At 41.8% G+C, this 21454-nt stretch overlaps 1 protein-coding gene across 6 annotated transcripts in view; it reads right to left on the reverse strand.

The window, feature by feature from the left end:
• The window catches only part of kidins220a (kinase D-interacting substrate 220a), a 44362-nt gene that overhangs the window by 12245 nt on the left and 10663 nt on the right, over positions 1 to 21454 (reverse strand). For all 6 annotated transcript variants that reach the window (XM_035946444.2, XM_035946443.2, XM_055005766.1 and 3 more), the window contains exons 11-23: positions 21108 to 21206; positions 20780 to 20957; positions 20471 to 20635; positions 20136 to 20315; positions 19332 to 19497; positions 18949 to 19100; positions 17279 to 17379; positions 16737 to 16922; positions 16401 to 16541; positions 15198 to 15435; positions 14941 to 15032; positions 11912 to 12056; positions 11423 to 11585 (exon numbers count right to left, since the gene is read on the reverse strand). In XM_035946444.2, coding sequence (XP_035802337.2) covers positions 11423 to 11585; positions 11912 to 12056; positions 14941 to 15032; positions 15198 to 15435; positions 16401 to 16541; positions 16737 to 16922; positions 17279 to 17379; positions 18949 to 19100; positions 19332 to 19497; positions 20136 to 20315; positions 20471 to 20635; positions 20780 to 20957; positions 21108 to 21206 — 2006 coding nt within the window. The remainder of the gene's footprint in view (positions 1 to 11422; positions 11586 to 11911; positions 12057 to 14940; positions 15033 to 15197; positions 15436 to 16400; positions 16542 to 16736; positions 16923 to 17278; positions 17380 to 18948; positions 19101 to 19331; positions 19498 to 20135; positions 20316 to 20470; positions 20636 to 20779; positions 20958 to 21107; positions 21207 to 21454) is intronic.

The following is a 21454-nucleotide window of genomic DNA, read 5'->3' on the forward strand; positions in this document are numbered from 1 at the left end:
CAACCCAGAGCAATCAGCGCATCTCGCTGATCCTATCATTCAGACATGAAAATGTGAAACTTGGAGTGACTTATGACACTGGCCATTCATCACGAGAGTGTGCCGCTCTTATCAGATGAATGAGGAGACTCCAGTGGGGAGCAGACATTTTTCTCATCTCTGCCTCCATTTGTCATTTGAGTCCTTCATCATTTTCTCAGTAGATGCTTTTCTCTCCCTGCATCCTGCTTAACCTTCCCTCCTTCCAGATCAGCCCTAGCTCACCCTCCCCCCGATAAATCATCCAGTCTGTGTACTGGTATGCTCTGCTGCGCATCAGGCTGAAAAAGTTGGGTTTTTCCCTAAGACTGATCTGTTTTCAGGAGTGAACAGAGGCAAGTCTTTCTATGACTTGATTGGGTGATTAGTGCCACTGCTGCAGCACGCTAGCTAAGTCAAGATGAGGTCGGCATCTGGAGCTAGCACAACAAAGCACACTGTTCGCTAATAATCCAAACTATCAGCCAAACTAATCCAGTTAGGATACTGGCTGAAAGGCCCCTGTCAGCCCATTTCAATGAGGGTCTCATACCTTATTGATTGATGGTCATAAACAAGGCATTTAAAGGTGTAGAGCACTAAGTTACAAGTTGTGTAATTTCCATTTTTGGCTTTTAACTGACACTCCTGTACAGACTTCTTACAGTGAGTGAACAGGTAGGGGTCCAGTCTTCTGTTCAAGGACATTTTGACAGGACAGATGGCTGGTGATGGACGCATCTGCTGCTACAGAGCTCGAACCTGTGACCTTGTGGTTACAGGATGTCTCCAACCAAATGTACAAGTCTGGCAAGAAAAGCTGAAAAGGGGATTTCCTACAGAGACATTTTGACATGTTTGGAAGTAACAGTGAGTAACTCAGATGTGAAGGTATCACCGTTTTACCACAGAATTTTACTGGAAAACTGTCTCTTTGCTGGCCAGGTGCTAAACACCCCCAGATTACCTGCAGAGCTCTAGGAGGATCTCTATGAAATGAAATCTAAACCGAAAGCAACATTTTGCATCTCTGTTCAACTCTCATTTATCTTCCTAATTTTTTTATGATCCCCAGGTGGGTCACATCAACATACTGTCCCCATCCAACTGCCAGCACAGACTCACATAGACTGAAAGCAGACAGAATAGGCTGTGAGTGGGGAGGACAGAGAGGCACAGCTGGCTCCAGTGGACAAAGCCCTCTCAGTGTTTCTTCCATTAGAACCTTTAACATGACCCAAAAGGTCGAGGAAGCTCCATGTTGGCACACAGATGAACCCCGCTCATGTGACCTCTGTTGCAGAGGATGAGTGGGATTCTAAAGGCATAGATGTTACCTGCGTGCACAGACAAAAACACACACACACACACACACACAAGCAGCACCAGTGATGGTGACAGCACAAGTGCTGATTCACTGACAAAAACAACTGTGTAATGTCCACCGCAGACACCTGGACGGAGGGGAGAATGGGAAATTCAAAGACACAGATGAGGGGTGGAGTGCATGTTTTGAACGTGTGTGCATGTGTGTGTACAGTGTGTGTTTGTGGATGTTTGGTTCCTTTTCTCATGAACTGTATTAACCCGTATACAGACTAAGAGAAGCCTGTGCTTTTCCCCATTTCCAGCTGGCTTACTGCTGTTTATTTGTGGGTCTGCAGACACAGACCAACAGGAGCCAGTGACTCACACATACGCGCACACAGACACACGCACGCACGCACGCACGCACGCACGCACGCACGCACGCACGCACGCACGCACGCACACACACACACACACGCACACAAGGCACTTCCTTTAGCTATACAAAGAACACCCTCCAAAGACTTTCTAAGGAATTTTGCATCTTTTTATAGAACCAACTACAATAACTGTGATCTGTAAACATAGAAAAATTATAAAGCACATACGATGCCATACACTTGTCATGTTTGGCTACTTCAGACTTGTAATGTATAATTAAAATTTTATAAATTAAAATTTAAAACAGTTTAAGAACTCATTCATTTTCCTTTACTATCAATGGCACTCAAGAAACTAACTACAATTGCGCACATTTTTCTGACCTGTGTTTCTGCTCATGCATGCTGTAGTACACTTCAAACAGCAGGATCTGCAGCAAAGAACAAGTAAAGGACATCTATCACGCCCAGATGGAAAGAAATAGGCAGACAGTGAGAGTCAGAGGTGCATTCCTGAGATCCCCAACTGGCTGGTTGGACATGGCTGCAGCAGAGGCAGGCCAGACTATGAGCACAGAACCCATTTTAACTATAGTCTTGTTAGGCCATTATGAGGAACCACCAATGAATAGATGGTAAAACAGCAAAAATTGTAGTAATATAAGAGAAGGAAGTAAAAGAATAAAAGAGATACTAATGAACTGACAGCTGACATCCCGATAGAGTAATTATGGCCAACGTACTCATGGTGTTTAAGAACAAAAAGTACAATAATAAACTGACACACATCAGTTCAGACTTAGCCCTTCCTATCAGTGATCAATTGCAAAATGACAAGATGGATGTTCGGGCTGAAGTGTTCAGGAAGCCGGTGTGCTACTTTCAAGCAGACGAAGGACTGGTAAGATGAAAGCCGTCAGGCATCTCAGCAGCCGTTCTTGGACAATAGGTCCATTGACAGAACCCAGCTTATAGCTGCAGCAGCACAGGCGGTTAGGTCCAACCACTCTCTGTGTGGCGTGGCCAGTGGGAGCTTTCTGAGCTTATCCAAATGCTAATAGGTCCCAAAGCTGACTGGAGCACAGCCTTTCTTCTCCTCTGAACCTCCCACACACTGCAGCTGATGGGAATGGGCAGAATTCACCACTCTATCACTTCCGTACACTCTTTGGGCAGTGAAAGTATGAATGTGCCACTTGACTTTGCTTTACAGCTGGCCTCTGTGCTTACGGACTGCATTCGCACACACGCCACAAAGAGGTGGTCTCTCTGCCAAACATTTCCATAAAGGGGCCCAAAGACAGAGAGATGCCTGCAGAACAGACAAACGCCTGTGCACATTGTGTCTAAGAAGCTGAAGAGTTTCAGTGTCAGACACTGTGTGACCAGCACAACAGTGTGTGGGTGAAGAAGTTAACCAGGCCCGGGTCCGGCGCATTCCTCTCCTGGTCATAGTCATGTCAAAGCCGCTGGCAATGTTTGCCAAGCGCATGGATGAAAACAGCAAGGCCCTCTCTGGGAAACAGTGGACAAGCATGCTGGCGCGTGGACTTGCAGCATCAATGCTGAGGGAGGTTATTGTTACAGTGGAAGCTGCCAAGGCCTCCACCACCCAAAAGGCAGAGGGAGAGAGCAAAAATATGTTTTCACTTTAGATGACGCCATGTTCTTTGTCTCTTTAAAATCCAGACGCATTTCCTTGATTTAAATCAAATGCTTCAAGTATTATGGACACCCTCAGTCTCTGCTTTCCGCTGTGTCTCTAACTTTCTCTCTTTTTTTGCTTCCTTGTCTTGGCAGTGCCAACTGACAACTTGTGGCAGCGTCTGCTTTCCATATACATTTGTGGCAAAGTTTAGTCCAGTAATTGAAACTCTCTTGTACTAAGCTGGACCTGTGCATCCCAAAGCTAACCACAGAGACAAGCAGGCTAATGGGAAACACACCATGCTGATAAAAACCAAGCAGCTTCGGAACGAGCAGTCTCTCGGTGAGACGGGCTCAGGACTTAGTGGTTCCCTGAAATGTTGATTAAACTCATGTGTAGCGCCAAAATGGAGCCTCCTTGTTTCAGACCCCAAAAACCTTAACTGAACCCTCCACTAAGGCCTCATTCTTGACAAAAAGTAAAACAGTAAACCTCAGCTTGGTGATTTATGCACAAGAGGAGAGTTTGGAGAGTCCTAGGGCCATGGCAGAGTTTGTTCATTGTGACACTAATTGCACCATGAAGTTCATATCAGCACATGTGGTTGTTTGATAGCTGTAACGGCCAGTTCATAGGCCATACGATGCCGAGTTAAGTGGGGTGGACTGCTAAAGTGAAGACAAATGTGCAGCAGTAGATTATACATCTGGAATAAGTCTGTTATGGAACTTGAATGCATACAGTGAGTGATGAATGTGACAAATAAAGCTTGGGATTCTCAGGCTGAACGAGTAAATCCTGTATTTAACTTCACTGAAAAGGATGCATCAGAAATGAGATGAGAGAGGGATGGGAGAATGTCAATGAGCACATGAGCATGGGAAAGAAAGTGAACTAGATGAGAAAGAGCACGGAAAGTGTTGTATAATAGAACAAAAGCCTCCACACTCCAATTTGTGTCTAAGAGAGGAGGAAAAGCCTCACCTGATTATTAAGAACTTCATAAGCTGAAAAATCTGATAACCAAATCCTTGAGCTGGCAGCTCGATGTCATGTCAAATTAAAAACTGCTTTTAAAGTAAATGGGGTAGTAAAGGACACGTGATCCTTCTCAGTTTAGGCTGGATGGGCTAAATCGTAAGTTTGCTTCTCTGGGTTGGCTCACTTGCGGAGTCATTCTTTGCCATTTCTGTGTGGCTTCCACACACACGCACACAGACAGACCCTAAGAGGGCCTGACCTCCATTGACTTTTGAAGGGCCAGGATGTTAACGTCAGTTAAGGGCCGGATGTGTGTACATATGTGTGTAACTATCATGAGTGCCCATGGCTCCCTCGGTGGCTGAGTGGTGAATCTCACTGTCCGCTTAAAGGTCAGCGCCGACCCTCTTACAACCCAGTGCTGCTATTTATAATCAGCCCCCCACCTTCCAGCAGTTGCAGCACAAAGAGACAGAAAATCAGGAGAGGGATCAGAGATACTGCTCAACACTACAGAAATACCAAAGTATCAGACAGATGCCCGCTTCTCAGTTCTCCACCTTTTCTCTTCCATCTCACATCACATTAAATGCTAATCCAACCTTGTCGTCACTGACGGACAACTCTATGACTACAGAGCAGGGGTCAGTAAAGGTGTAGTAGACACGTTCATTGCATTAGAAATGATTATTTGTGCTTTGTCGAAAAGGAGAACAGAGCAGTTCTCTGTTTCAGACCAATTAGTCTAATCCTTCAACCTAGGCTTACAGGCAGAAATGAAAAGAGCTTTGCGGATTTTCTGACAAAGAATGCTGCACAACGTTCTTTCCTTTCTCACGTGGTAGCCTCCACACACATACATAACCAAAAAATCCTCTCGTACAGACACACACACACACCTCCTCTCGTGTCACCTGTACATTCTGGACAAGGCTGCCATGATTTTATTTTTTTATTTTTTTTATATTTTAAGCAGCTCAGCAGGGGTTGAGTGGTGTTGAGCTGGCTGAGACTGATTCATGCCTTAGTCGCCACCAGTAAACACCTGAAGGATGGAGAAATGACAATACAGGCCAAACTGAAACACACACATAATCAAGTGGAATCAGCAGAGGACCGGTTTCACTAATACAAACAGCCACGTGGGACCCAAGAGACATGTGCATGTATCTGTGTGTGTCCACCACCTGGACTATCTATCTCACTTGGAGCAGCAGCATCACCTGAGGCTTAGAACACACTTGAGACATTAACACACCAATGGCAAACTTCTCACACAGTAATCCTGCTGGTATCTGGCCTGATCCTCTACAGTATTCACACACTTTGATTTCTTTACCTTGTTTTACCTCCTGAGACTGAACTCTTTCTTCTCACTCTCTCTTAACACCCTTTCTTATCTTTTTCCACCCCTCTCCCTTTTCCATCTTTATCTAGCACCAACCACAGTTTCTTTTTTGTCTCCGTCTATCTTTATCTGCTCGTCAAGTCAGGTGGTCTGTCAGCACACTGGTGTGCAGGCTCAATGCTGCTGTCCTATCAGTGATGGAGCCAGAACTCTTTAGAGACATAGAGCTCCACGCTAGCCTTTACAAATTCACACGTTTTTAGGCCTCTTGGCAAATGGCAGTGCAATAAGTGCTCGAATTACCAGTTTTACTCTGTATTTCACTGAAATAAATCCTAGTGGGGGATTTAGTACAGGGACAATGGGCTCCCTCAGAGGACAGAGTGAAAGAGAAGAAAAACATTTTGAGCATTTGCTGTGCATCTAGATTATAGAATGTATAACAGATGTGACAGAAATTCACGTGAACAATAGGCACCATGGCAAAAAATAAAGACTTTTCATTTGAGGGCAGAAAAAGTTCAGAAGTGTTCATTATAAGAAAAGAAAAAGATTTCACCATTTTTTTAATGGCCAGATATTTAAGAGCTTATTAAAGGACTCCACATAAAGAGAATCACCCACACGAGCTTTGGAATGGCGCTTTTATCCCTGTACATAATTACAACCAAATTACAATAATTGTGCCAATTAAAGTAATCCTGAATGAAGAGAGTGTCATCTTAATGTTTCAGTCCTTGGGATAAGAGTCTCTCTAATTAAGAGTGAATTGCAGGGCTACATGTTCATTCAGACTGTGATTAGCGAAGAAAAAAAGTTTTGAAGTGTCCAAGAAGTGCCTGGCTCTAGTCACGTCTCTGAAAGAGTGATTGTTTGGCGGATGAACGCAGGGTCAGGCCAGCAAAATGGAGGGGAAGAGAGCAGTTGATTAATGGCATGCCTTGACCTAACGATTGAAAAAATAGAGTGCATCGAGATTTGGAGATTTTTTTCCACATACGAAGACGAGGAAACACAGTGACACTGCATTTCTAAACACTACGATTTTACCTGACAACAATTTCTCTGCTGTGTTCTGCTTCCTGCGCTGTGTGAACGAGTGTGTGCATGTGCACGTTTGTTGAACACAGCCTGCATCTCAGGGTCTGATTAATTACACTGATTCTCAGAGGAGTTGGGGGTGACATATGTTCTTGCACTGGTGTCAGAGCTAGCTGTGTGTGTGTGTGTGTGTGTGAGAGAGAGAGTATGTGTGTGAAAATGTGTGACTTTTTTTTGTACCACATGCTCAATGTGTATGTGATTTGATGTGGTGCATACATAGGTTCAATGGCAAAACCTTGTAGGGACAAATGCTGTTTCTGGTACAAGGTGCATGCATTACTACAATTACTAGGTGTGTGTCTATAGGTGTACTGCATGCACTAGTTTGTGTGTATGTATGTGTGGGTGTGTAATGAACAGAAGATTCAGGTGCAGCGCCAGAAACGCACTCCTGAGTGCAGCGGGGGCATCCTGGCACAGACAGGGCACCAGATGTCAAAGCAGTGCAGGAACCTGCTCAGTGGACCAGTGACACTTTTTTTTTCTAGTGCTGAAAACTGGATCTGGGCGTCCAGGAATAAACTCTCTGAGGGTCTGATTTCTGATTGAACCCACCATCATTCATCATTAAATCCAAATATGTTAAACCGACAACCGAAACTACTTCACTTTCAAACAACTCACTTGTGATGTAAAATGTAAACGTGAGCGTATGTCATTTAACAATCCCTAAAGATGTTTTCACACATTCCAGAGTTTATAATAGCCTGTGATCTTGGATTAACTTGGATTTGTACTTGTTCGTCTTTGTGATGGTATGCTTCTAATTTTGTAGTTAACCAACTTTTTACATAATATATATGTAATAAACAAATTCAAATAGTTTATTTTAGTCCAACCAATATTTCAAATCCAAAGACATTCATTGTTATAGAAGGCAAAAAGGTAATAGACAACAAATCTTTACATTTGAGTGGCGGAACCAATAAGTCTTTGCTGAAACAATGACAAAAGATTTCATATTTTGCACAACTCATCAACGGACTAATTATTTAATTTATACAAGTCTCCAGTATGCAGCTTCAAGTCTACATTATGAAGGTACATACATTTTTTTTTGCTAAAGTACTTTTTAAGTCAACTATATGTTGACTATCAGTTTGTTTGTTGTTGTGCCTCCTTTAGTTATGCCTGTGATTAACTTGCATTCTATTCACCTGGAAGCAATTACTGGTAAAACGTATATCAAATGCAAGATAATATATGTACAATATAGTCATTGTTGTTAATGCTAAACTTGCATAATAACTAAACTGCTGATCATGAAAATTAAGGCAAAATTTGCAAAAGAAGAACCCTGGATGATGCCAACCCTTTACAAAAGAAGTGCATTAGAACGACATCCTGAACCTGTACTTGCTCACTCACATAAAGTTACTCTACAGAACAGCTTCCATTAATTGGCAAAATGGAATGTGATGACTCTAAACAACATCAAGATAATAAACATACAAAGGCCCATTAACAGTCTTTGGAAATGGCAGGGCTGCTATAAAGCAATAACCATGAAGCAGGAGACAGCCAGGTTAGCTACAGTCATTAAATCTCTAATGGCAGCTACAACAAGGGACAACTGAGAAGAGAGAATACTGAGAGGGAAGAAATTATATAACTGAAAATAGTAGTCACAAGGCTGCAGGCTTCGAATTCAATTTGCTAGCGATCAACAAAACACCGCTCGAAAGATGGATTTGGGGTTGTTAATTTGACGGCTACAAGTACGAGAATTGGTCCAAAGCACTTTCTATTTTGTTTTCTCTTCAGTTTCTGTCAGTGTGCTGGGCAGGTCACAGTGCTGGCTCACTGCTCGAGGTGTAATTTGTAGTTTTCCCTGCAGAACTTGTGATACAAACATTTTAGCTATGCTCTGTGTGCATGTGTGTGAGTGTAAGCTTGATTGCTTTGAGCCAAAATCTTCTACAGACAGTGCCATTTTTGCTACACAGTTCTGTCCTGCTGCTACCTTGCATTCGTCTGGCCAGGCCCTGGTTGTACCATTAATGATTGAAATCACTGGAGTTATTAACCGATTAGACATTCTCCAACAGATTAGGAAGGCTGTACAAGCCTGCTCCCGCTATGGGAATTAGCACTACACTTTCCTCTTTACGCCGTGTCCTACAATGACACTTCACAGCCCTTCATGGACGCTTGTTATTGCCAAGCAAGTTGCTAAAAAAAGCTTTTCGCTGTTTTGAAAGCCCGTGTGTTTGTGTGAGATAGGAAGGGAAGGTGGGTGAGTGTTTCTATTTTTTTCTGTCTTCTCTAGGAGTTTAAGGTACATGGCAGAGAGTGGCTGTCACCTTCTTCACTGGAAGGCACTGTGCATTTTTAAATAACATTTCCATGTGATTTAGTAGTGTATAAGATAAACTGGTTTTAACTTAACATGTTAGGTAGAAGATACAATCTAAACTGACAAGATATTTTGGCATAGAAGGAAGATACTTTTTAAGGATCTCACAAAAATATCACAAACTTTTACTTTTGTTTTGCTCTGATAATGATGATGACATGCAAACAAAATATTTCTTGTTCCCACCACAGTTGTACAGTTCATTCATCCTGTGATTTACAATGTATAATGTTTCTAATCTGTGCACTGTGGCGTACTAAGCTGTAGCAAGCTTTACAAAGTTGAGGGGAGAGGAAGAGCATGCTGCCTTGTGACTGAGATGCAGCGCGACAGTTGACCTATAAGGGGCTGACTCACCCCCACATTCACTTCACCACTAATATATTCACTTAGTAACGCTCAGGGGATGTGCAGTTCTGCTATGTAAAAATGGCTGAGCACGACAACTTGTACACATTAACGTGTACTAAAACAAAGAACACACGCGAGATGTGAACCACACTGGTTTTGTACGAAGAGAATTAAATAAAAAGATGCTAAACGAAATTGTCGCCCGGTCAAAGTTAAGCTACCAAAAAAGACGCCGGCACATGAACGGTGCATGTGCATATTCATACAGGCTGCTGATAAGGAGAGCAAAGAGAAGTAGCTAGCTATTTCTCAAGCAGACAGAAAAAAGAACCTGAGGTTCTCAGAGGCCAGTCAAGTGCCTGTCCATCGCTAAGGGAAAAAGACAGAATAACTCATCCAGAACAAAAAAGAGACCTAAAGAGCCTCAGATCATAAGAAAGAGGAAGAAAAGAGCAGAGACAGAAAAAGATACACTGACAGAGGCCTGAGTCTTATCAGTGGAAGATTGGTGCTAGAGATAAGGCCTCTAGGCAAGGCGTCGTGTTTAGCCTGTTTGAGGCTTCCTGTCATCATCATTAAGGCAGCTTCTTCGACGGCCACTGCGGAACAGAGCAGCCATTTGGAAAGACACCCAGTGAAGAGGAAGATAAAGCAAGACAGGACCATTGGTCAAAAACAAGATGATGGCTATATTAAGTCTAATGAGTAGCCTGAGTACGATCCCATGCGGTGGTAAGAGCACTTAAATCCAGGCCTTTCGTTAGATGTAGAAACATACCAGAATTTTACAGCTGTCATATAGTATATATTCCTGCTTTATTTTCTGCAACGTTTTTTCCATAAATTAACAAAAGACACAGATAATACTCATAATATCTAGAATTTCTGATTGAAACGCTTAACAGTTATCACTTTACGCTCTGTCTGCTGCTACTTCCCAAGTAATCCTCCTCTTCAATACAAAACATGGAAGGTAATACCTACCGTCCTTTAAAAATCAAACACCAAAGACTTAGTCTAATGAAGCAGCGGTTTGTGTTGAAGATGGGGGATGGAGGGTTGTCTGCTGAATCTAGCTGGCTGACTAGCTGACAGTAACGGTCTGTGACACTTCCCTGCCGCAGGAGTCGTGGGCGCTAGTGTATTGTGACAGAGTGCAACCTTTAAAGGCCAGCGACTGATGCACAGCAGCACCCAAACCCAGCGACTCAGCCTCTGTCGGTCTCCTCCTGTGGTGAGCACGCCTAAAAGCATTTGTGACCTCACAGGCATGAACACTCATACTGTATATTCACAAGGAGATAACACTTTTTCTTTATTGCTCTCTATTCGAGCTTAAGTTGCCTCTTGTATGTTTTTATGTAAAAGTGTCCCTTTGTGAATCTAAAGAAGTCAAGGCAGCAATTCAGTCATCATTTGCCTCGAATATTATGATCAATTACTAAATCTGTCTGTCAGCTGCCAATTTGTGTTGAAGTCACAGCCTTTGGCTCTAAATGTGCAACGGTAACAGCCCCCATGGAAAACAAAATCCTCTACTGCCACCTGCTGGTTGTAGTTACTTACATCAGTATTTCACAGCAACCAAAAAATTATTCTTTATTGACTCCATCTCTGACATTTTGTTCTGGCTTGTTAATCTTTTCAGGGAAGATTCAGTGTTTTATTAACAGCATCTGAGTCACTTGACTAAATTCCTTTGGCCTGATTTCCATTGGGATAATTCAAATTATGCTAATGTTGTCCTCAGTCTGCCAGTGCTGACCTTAACTTAGACTAAGAAGAATGGTAAAATGTTAAAACAAGAAGGAAAGAAAAGTATGAAAGAGAAATAAAGAAAACATGTAGATGGACTAAAGGAGTCCGTAAAACATATGCACGTAAATAAAAAACAAAACAAGAGATGTTATGATTCATATAGTGTATACCTCTCATAGATTGTCTTGAGAGTGACCTGGTCAGACACGCCATCAGCCTCTTCCAAAAAGAGGATGATCCATGACGTCCTGTAAGGCCACTCCTCTGTCAGATTGATCCACGATGCCAGCCGATCCCAGTTGAAGATGATCTGATTGGCCCGCAACAGGCGACCTGACAGCAATGGGGCAGAGAATAAATAGCCTGTTCTGTTACTTTACCCCTTGTAAAATTTATTAAAATATAATCAAAATGTAGTCTTCATAAAAATGTTTGGTTATTAGGCTCTACGGGCTTACAATTAAATCCCATGAGAGCTCTGTTTTGTATTTGTTCATCCTACATCTGCAGCAATATTTCCTCAATGGCTGACTTACATGAACAAACAAGTTCTCCTAAAAAATTGTTAAATCACCTTTATTGATGTAAAAAACGAAATGGTGTTCTTCTTGTAACAATATGAGAGTAATGGTAGTGGCAAATGCTGGTTTGATCTTCACCTGTGATAGAAACAATGTTGAGCAACCTCCTCATGGTCTGTGGGCTGATGTCACAGAACCAGTCCTCAGTCACCAGCAGCTTGGTGAGGTCGAAGGACATCTGTCTGGTGATGGTCCTCTGCATCTGGCGACGTCGGTATGTGTCCTTAACACACAACGGCTCTTATTAGCGTGAGTTTGGTGAACGTTTTTCAATCTTTTTTTCCCCCAAGCTTAACATATCTCCTACATATCACTTTTTTTCCAACATGTACCTTCAGTCATCTCACACTGAGTGATAAAACGTGATTTCAAGAAGAAAAATCAAGAAAACAAATTTTTCTGTGTAACAACATCAAGAAAACGGGTCGTTTCCAAGGCACACATGAAAAACAACACAGACACAGCACACTTAAGAGCCATATGTTGTACTGAGAAGTTTTAAATCTTTCAAGTTAGCTCTCCGAAGACAAAGCACAAGTGAAACACTGAAGACCCTGACAGAAATCCGATAGAAAGCATTACCACTGTCGCACGCTGTGTATCATGAGACAGGAGAAAAGGCATTTCAGGGTCAACATGTGATCTCAGGCAATGTCATCTTAAGATCCGATGCCTGAACAGAGGAATACATGCAAAAGTGAGGATGAGGCCTCAAGTGTTAATTTTCATGATGTCATATGTACTCTATCCACTGATTTATACGCAATCCAGTTAAACATTTGTGGAGTATTTTTCTCCCATTCAAAATTTAATCTGTTTTAGTATATGAGTACCATCAGTCACAAGGAGTGACTGATGGTCAATGAAAATCAAGCAAAAGTTTGCACCTTAATGGGACATGACTGAGTATAAACAGAGCCTTTCCTTCGATACAATCTATCTTTAAATGGGAAAAACACATACAGTATTAAACGTGTGACTGCAAAGATTAAGAAGAAGAAATCAAAGAGCCACTGTCCAAAGCTGAAAAGTCATGACACACAGGCGAGCTATTGACACAGATCTACCGGAGAACATCTGTGATGATATCAGACAGCTGCCATGGTCATGAGCCAAGGCCAGGCTTTTGGTTGACTTTGAAGTTATAACGCCAGTCTCATGACCTCTTTCTCAGAGATGAAACATATGGCCACCACTCAGTCAGAACTGAAAAGGTCTATCATAAGGACACCTCTGTGTGGCTGACTTTCCAACATGTATTGATTTTTACTGTTTTACTGTTTCACTAGGTAATTTAAGTGATTGATTTCGTACTTAAAAGCACTAGAATGCCTATTTCCAAACAATACTTATGTTTCTCATAATGATGATTAGTTTAATTCAAAATCATGTAAATAAGATGTAGCGATACTTATAATGCCTTTCACTTGAGAAGCCACATGAAAATGGAGAGCCACTAATTCATTTTCCCCTCTTGCCCTCATTTTAATCTCCACTTGTAGAAAAATGGCCCTCCTGCCAAGAGCTAGCTAGCGGCGGAGGGCATATAAAAAGAGAATGCTGCCCCGTAATAAAGGGGCCAACACCAATAATTGAGGGTACTAGATAAACCCGAGGTACAAACAAATGTCAAACAAACAAACAAGACAGGAAAGCGGAAAGGAAGGGGGGTAGTGGGAAGGTCTCGCAGGAGGGAGGAAGGCATCAGCGACAGCAGCAGAGTCACTTAGCCTCCTGCCAGCAGACCTGGTGCCAGTGTTTTGTCACAGGGACCCACTGCTGCTAGGCCTTGTCATTAGGCTGTGGCAACCCAGCAGGAAGGATAAACAGCCATTACATCAATTACACCAGGAACCTTGGCCGCACACCGAGAACCTCTCTTTTCGTCTCTGTGTGTCTCCTTCTGTCCTCTGGCCTCTGCACTGCCTGCCAACACCACGCCTGTACTGAACACCCCCTTCAGGGAGGAAACTGAAAAGCAAGAGCAGTGAGGGTTTCTACTGCTGCATTTCTCACCCAAACACAAATGCCTTCTGTTCAGGTTGTGGTCAGCTAACTGCATTTTCATTTTGTCTGATTAAAGATATCAATCATTATTATTATTAGGAACATCTCTGGATAGGGTGAGTTTTGTATGAGTAAGGGTCAAGAAAAAACTAATAAATTTTACCTCACTTAGTATAAATAACTGTCTTCTTTTTGTTAGTGTTTTAAAACCTTCTCCTCAGTTATGTTTTGTCTTTTTGATTTGTTATTAGGGTCCAAGCACCAAAGGTGCGAAGACACTATTGAAACCCATGGGTTTATTATTGGTCTTGGTATACCTAATTTGGATGTAATACTAACAGATAAATAAAATTATTTTAAGGATGACAGTGTTAACATTCTGGACATAGAAGACAGATGGTTTGAGAGAGGAATGAAAGAAATCACCTATTTTAAACTGGAACTATCACCTTAAAATACAGCCTCCTCTATTTTAAAATAGAGGAGGAGGTCTGTGACAAAAGTTAGCAGGTACTTCACGACTATTAGTCTTGAGATCTCTCGTCGAGACTAACAATCTCGAGGAGAGAGCTCCTCAAGATGAGAATGTTTTACCACTATTATCACCTTGAGTCATCCCTGACCTGGCAGTTTCACAGCAATTTTCACCACCAGGCATGTGAGTCTTGGGTCATTAATGGGTCATTTGCAATGGGATATATGAAGATGACAATATATAGCTCCATCAGGCAGTTAGAGCTGAAGATGAAGTTTCTTGGATGAGCGGTGAAACATCTTTAAGAGCCAATACAGAGTAGTTCAGTCATCTTGTACGGAGGCTCTTAGAGCTTATTATAATGCTACTCCTGGATTTCTGTTTCTATTATTGTCTGTCATCCATGTCATTCTTCAACCTACAACTCATACTGCAACCCAAACCATCTTTGTACTGCCACTTCTTAGGTTTCTCCATTTGTTGATGTGCCATGGCTCTTCCTTGTTTTCCTAATTTACAAAGCTTGGCTGGGGCTAAGAACCCTTGATGCAGGCCCGTAAACCACAAAAACATATGGTACATAATACTGCCTGGAACAAATAAACTTGACTTAAATAGCCGTTACCCTGCGACTAAGGGTGCTCTTGCCGCCCAACTTGACTTGGTCTTGGGCCAGGCTGCCCTGAGATACCCTCCTGTCCATGTCTTCATGCCATCCTGAAGAGAAGAAGAAACACAAAGAGACAAAGAGTCATTAGATTAACTAAGACTTAAACCAGCATAGAAACCTATGAGTTTATAAAACGTCTCATAATGTCTTTGTGCAACCCTTGTTGTATTTTCAGATACTACAATGTGATGTGTATCTGGGTTTTTTTTTACCATCAGCAGGGACTGCCTCTCCATTGGTGGGGGTTGCCATGCAAAGTTTTTTGGCTGTACTGAGTCCTCTGCTGTTGAGGAATACTGGCAGGTGGACAATGTTTCGCATGTAGTCATGTCCATTGATATTGGAGTCTCTCAGCACACTGTTGAGGTTTTGGTTGATAGCTTTGATGATAATATGGGGGTCGCTGGCAAAGATGGAGATGAAAGGACCTTTGGAGAAGAGGACCCTGACCTGGAATGAAAAAGGAAAGGACATTTTTTGTTATTTCATAACGTTTCTCAAACTATAAAAAAAACTGTTGCATATGCACAAGTCTTTGAATTTGATCTTGCCCCAGTTGAGTAATATGAAAAACTGAGTTTTCAGCACAGCAGATCACTCTGTAGAGTGAGTACTGCTGTAATGTAAAAATGAGTAGCTCACAATCCATTCAATCCATGACTTGACAACTCAAGGCGACATTCATCTGTAGTATTTAAACTTAATGGCTCCTGTAAGAGCTGACTGTCCACAGCACATGGTGCTGGGGATTTCCACTTTTCTAACTAAGGAACACTGTGTCATAGGACATTGATTTGTGCGACACGCATTCATGGTTTGTTAACCCCTGACCAGTACCCTCGAGCTCGCCCCACAGGATGATGAACTACTGTCCCTGAAGGCACCTTCACATGATGTCTTCATCTTAAATGCGCAATATTTGATTGGAACAGTACAGAGACTGGGGAGGGGGGGGTTATTTAATTTGGTAATTGATAAAGGTCTAATTTATAAAATAGGTGAGTGCTTTTTGAATCTTTCAACAGAAGATGGTTTCAGAGTGACTGGGAGGTGCTTGAAGAGATGAGAAGATTACATTAGTACACAGGAGGTTGCCATCTTCTCTGGGATTACTTCACCAAATAACATTTGGCTAAAGCAAATTAAATTACAGCAGCTGGGAGGAAGAATCTAAACTTGGAGGTGTGCTGAGGCAGCTGGGAACACCAAGGTGGCTTCACTGCAACAGAGATGTGTGGGCTCTGTGTGCATAGGTGAAAGGCCACAGAGCAGCTGCTCTACATCAGTCTATGGTTATACATTTTCTTGAGTGGCAGATGTCGACAAATTTAATTCTGTCATTAGTTTGCGATCGTTCAAGAGGACTCTGATCTCATCATTTATCTGTCCACACTCAAGTGTATGCAAACACACACCGTGTCTAGCATCTGCAGCACTTTGTCTTGTTCACAAGCGTCCAGCCCATCAATGATAACGGCCATGCGTGTCTGGTTCTGGGTAAAGCCATCAATAGTTTTGGCCATTTTTGACATAAGCTCCACTTCGTGCTTCAGAACCTGATGAGAGACATGAAAAAACATCATGACTCAAAGCAATTTAATTTTCAATGTTTATGTACAAAAGAAAATTGATTTAAATAAAAATTACAACTTCATAAGCCAATGGAATGTCCCATTCGCTATGTCAGTAAGATGTCCGAGGAGTTCCACGTATCCTTGATTGAGCATAATTGAAAAAGTGTATTATTCTACCTTCATAAATCCTTCACTCTTGAGCTGGTGCAAGTTGTTGGCAGCACTGTGCAGGCGTTTCCTCTGGGACTTGAATACAGAGTCAGCCACCTGCCACCAGGTCCTACAGTTGAGCAGTAGGGCCAGACCCACCACACTAGCCATGGCTATCAACACAGCATTTACTGTCAGATTCGCTCGGTCCACCTGAGGAAGAGTAAAAAGAGTAAGACTCATAAAAGTAAAACTAATTAAAAGACCAACACGTGTCTACAGATAGTTAATGAGGCAGGTCTCCCTGTAGCTACTTCTGCCCAAATGAATCCATATCACCCTGTCTTCTGACTGCCCTCTCACTTTAAAATAAAAAGTAAGTGAATATAAATAAAGAATCCATGTTGGACAACTTATCACAAGCAGCTAGAGAATTACAGCTGTCAGTGATTGGACAATGATTGGGAGGATTTTTTCAGTAAAAACTAAAATACCAACAACAGTGTCAGCATTTCCATATACCTATGCATCGAAAAAAACCCACATTTTAAAAAATTGGATCAACCCACCTTAAAGATAGCCAACAGTGCCATACCAGTGATTAGGCAGCCTAGTGTCAATGCAAACAGCACAAACGAGGGAACACAACAAGTTTTCTTCCATTTTTGACCTGAGGTGTTGGAGAAAGACAGACAGTAATATTAAACAGATACACAGAGGGCACAAAGCAAACAATGTCTTGGCGTTACCCCTCCATTCACATATTAATACTATATGAGGAAGGATGTAGTTAGTGATGAAAACATTGGCTTAACAGTTTAGTGTATGTCTTTTTTGTCAGCAGTAGTACTATGGTCTGAACGTCCATGAACATGTCCCCTGGAACTTTACTTTCATGCATCAGTAGAGAACAGTTTAAAATAATCTTAAAATTGAGATTATTCACGTTTGTCTGATCATAGTTATGTGTTCATTTACTGGGATTTTGTGACACTTAAACAAGGCCCAGCTAGCTATGGTAATCAATACACTGTGCACAAGACACTAGTTGAGTCCAAGTTTTGTACCTCTTTGAAGATGGCACCCCACAGAGGTGAAGTGGGAATAAAAATCAATCTGACACTTTGATTCTAACTGACACATCAGAACCCAGTCTTATAATTATATTTCACGGTTCCTTTTTGTTCACAACTGCAATAACAAAGCAGCTTCACACTCAAAAATAACCATATCATTTAGCTGGCAGACTACCAAGTATCAAAATTGAATTTGTGTTTCTACTGGACTCACTGTGAGCTGTGGTCATAAATCTTTGTTCCTTCTCAACTATTTGAAGCATATTAATTTTGTTGGATTATAAGTTGCCACACTATTGTGTTTTTTTTTTGTTACTGATGGTTATTTTTGGGTCATATGAAGCAAGTAAAACCAGTCCACTGCAGGCTATCTCAGCGTTACAGAAATGATACATAACAGTAAGCAGGAGGTTGGAGCAGCAAGACAGAATTAAACGTATTTAGCCAGGAGGGAGACAGATGTGATGGAAAGGATGACCACACACAACCATGGTGGGCCAGAGCCTGCTCCAATAGCGCTGTTTAGCATGACAGTTAACTATCTCATTCTTAGTGTCTTTTTTCCTTTCTTGACCCACCAGTTCAATTTGTGCAGTAGACTTCCAGTGAAAGTCCCTGTTCTCCTTATGACCACTTAAACACTGTGTGCGAGTATTGGTTCGTTGGTGTGTGGTTGGGGCCCACTACACGGTGGGACACCACTGCGGAATACATACAAGTGAAATGCTACAGTTGGAACTGGCTATGCTTACAAGAGCTCCATTATGTTTAGTCCCATTCTTAAACAGCATTTCTAACAATCTAATTCTGCTCACATGACAATTACAGCGAAAGACAATTATAACCACCTCATTTAAGGGCGTGGTTTGCGCCTCAACTAAACAGGGAAACATTTTAAGTAAATCTGACTGCATTGGCAGCCCACACTGCACAAAAGACAGTATATTCACACCATCAGAAGAAACAAGCAGCACATATACTAGTACCACCTAGAAACCTCAACCTAAATAAACCTAAATAAGTTGTGAGAAACTGACAAAAAGTGTGTACATTTAATATCCTTTATCATCTCCATAAAAATTTGTTTCATTTTTTGGGGGATTTTATGTGTTGATTAATGGATCATTACACAACTGACATAAAGCTGAAAACAGTGATGTCACCTTGGACCTCGTCATTCTTGAAAACCCTAAAGAGTCTGGTGGCCAGGAAGCCAAATTCCCTCTCGCAGGCATCTGACAGCGTGGCAATCATTTCAGCCATGGAGGTCTCTCCTCCAACACTGGACAGACGATTATAATCCGTGAACAAGAACCTGTATGATGAGCGAAAGAGAAAAAAAATATTTTGTCCTGTTTAATTAATCATGTCAACAATATCAACAATACTGTTCATATCCCTCATATTAATCCAGTGTTTCAATCATAGTAATTGTGAACATGTATGCACATTTTTTGTTAATACTTTTTGTCTAGATTAAAACACTCTGGAAGAAAACTGTAATGACAAGAGATGGTGTTTTTCTGTGTCTGTATGTTACTGTTACCTGACAGGCAGGGCACGAGTGGTCTGTTCAGGAAGTTCAAGAGGATTGACAAACATCAGTTTGAGCAGCAGCTCCAGGTAACCGACCTGGCGAGCCAGACGGGTGCTGATGACCCATGCCCAGTTCCAGCTTTCCCTCTCACGTCGGCTTCCAAAGTACACCAACACTGCGTGCAGGAAAGGACATGTGTGGTGAATATTGCTGCTCCATATGTTATATTTTTGTTCCTAAACAGTAACAGGCTCACCTCTTAAAAGTAAGAATTTCAAGAAAGGGAAAAAAGTGGATATTAGTTGTACTATGGCTCCCTCTAGTGAGCAATGCAGTTACAAGCGCTTTGGTGTGACATCTTACCAAGCCTATGAGTTACAGAGAACTGCAGGACATTTCTATGACATGTGTACTAATATTTATTTACTACATTTTTTTATTGAAGAATTTCTAATATATCAACTGGTCTATTTAATGACTTTGATGCACCCTACAAACGCTCACAACTGAATAACAAATATGCCAGACGGAAATTAACATGGAAACTTGGTGGGGTCAAAATATTTTTGGATATTTTTACAGGTCAGAAATCCTTGAGAAACCCTGCCCTACATTCTTCTCGACAGCAGGATGGCATACTAACAAAGTTCGAGCTGCATTCAGGCCCTGAGCGTCTGTTTTCTTTAAGAGACCCAAACATGTCCAAAGGGAGGCTGCTGCTCAACTGACCTTTCACTCTCATGTAACTATGGAGCAACTCAAACGAAAGCAGAAACTTTCAATATCCAATTTCTAGTTCGTCTGTCCGCTCACCAAAAAAGATGTAGAGCAGTGCGAGGAGGCTGAGGGAGACGGCGATTGCCAACTTGGGATCAACAGTAAAGCCCAGGACAACGGCCACTGAGCCGCAGAGTAGCAGGGTGAGGAAGACCACCAGCCAGGAGAATTGGAACAACGGCTCTATCTGCTGGCCTGCAAATGTCTTCATCTCATCTGATGAACAAGACAAGAGGAGATACCAGGAGAAGCCAAAACAAGAAAACAGAATAAGACACTGAGGAAATGGCTCTAAACAAAGAGCAAATTTGCACATTTCTGTAATTTTTTCTCTCATAAGATGGTTTTTCTGATGCTGTTGGATTACTCACCCTCCAGTTTTTTCAAAAGGAAAGACTTGCCACTACCCCACTGAGCGTACAGGCCAACACAGATTGGTGGCTGCATGGTGGGCTCACTGAGGATGTCTGCTAAAGCGCTGCTATATAGGTCATAACCCAACATGTCTCCATCTGACTCAGAGGGGGACAAGTGCTCTGAGAGAGAAAGACAGAAAGTTTAAAAGTTAAACAATCGAGAAAAACTTTAAGCCGTTTAACTTATTTCAGTTTCTGAACAATAAATCTCAATCTTAATTTTGTTACACTTCTTTCTAAATAGGATGTAAAAATGGGTCATACTGGCTCCAAATATCTGTGTCAGGATGCTCTTCTGGTGGGTGCAGTCTATGTTGTATGGTGTCTCTCCAGCTTTGTTGGGACGGTACAACAGGCGGCCATCTTTAGGGTTCCTCAGCAGCAGCTCGGCCAACTTTCGACTTCGCCCTCGGATGGCAATGTGGAGGGGCGTGTCTCCTTTCTGAGCAAAGAAAAACACAGAACTGAGGAATTGATGTTTATGGAACAAACTGAAAACACACGCCAAAATAGAATCTCCAGATCACTAAAACTAAACAACATGATAAAAGTATTGTTAGAACCAGCTATTTTAGTGTGTTTTAAACAGTACCTTGTCCATTGCAGACACCTTGGCTCCTTTATCCAGCAATAGTTCCACTATCTCTATGCTTCTCATTTTTGTGGCTTTGATAAGTGGGGTCTCTCCCTCCTAAAACACAAACACACACAGCATCTCAATTTAATTCAAGTTCATTTCATCCTGAAACTTATTCAGAACATATAAGGCTATACACGTAACTCTCAATTTTACAATTGATCAACAATACACAAGTGATAAAAGACACCACTCCCTACACATTTCTGTTTTAAAGAAAGAAAGAAATCCCAAGGTAGGTTGTAATAGGTGAATATTCATACTTTTTTCCCTGTAATTTTACAAATTTTCCAAAACAGACG

The sequence above is a fragment of the Amphiprion ocellaris genome, chromosome 20 (genome assembly GCF_022539595.1).
Source record: "Amphiprion ocellaris isolate individual 3 ecotype Okinawa chromosome 20, ASM2253959v1, whole genome shotgun sequence".
Taxonomy (NCBI): Eukaryota; Metazoa; Chordata; class Actinopteri; family Pomacentridae; genus Amphiprion; species Amphiprion ocellaris.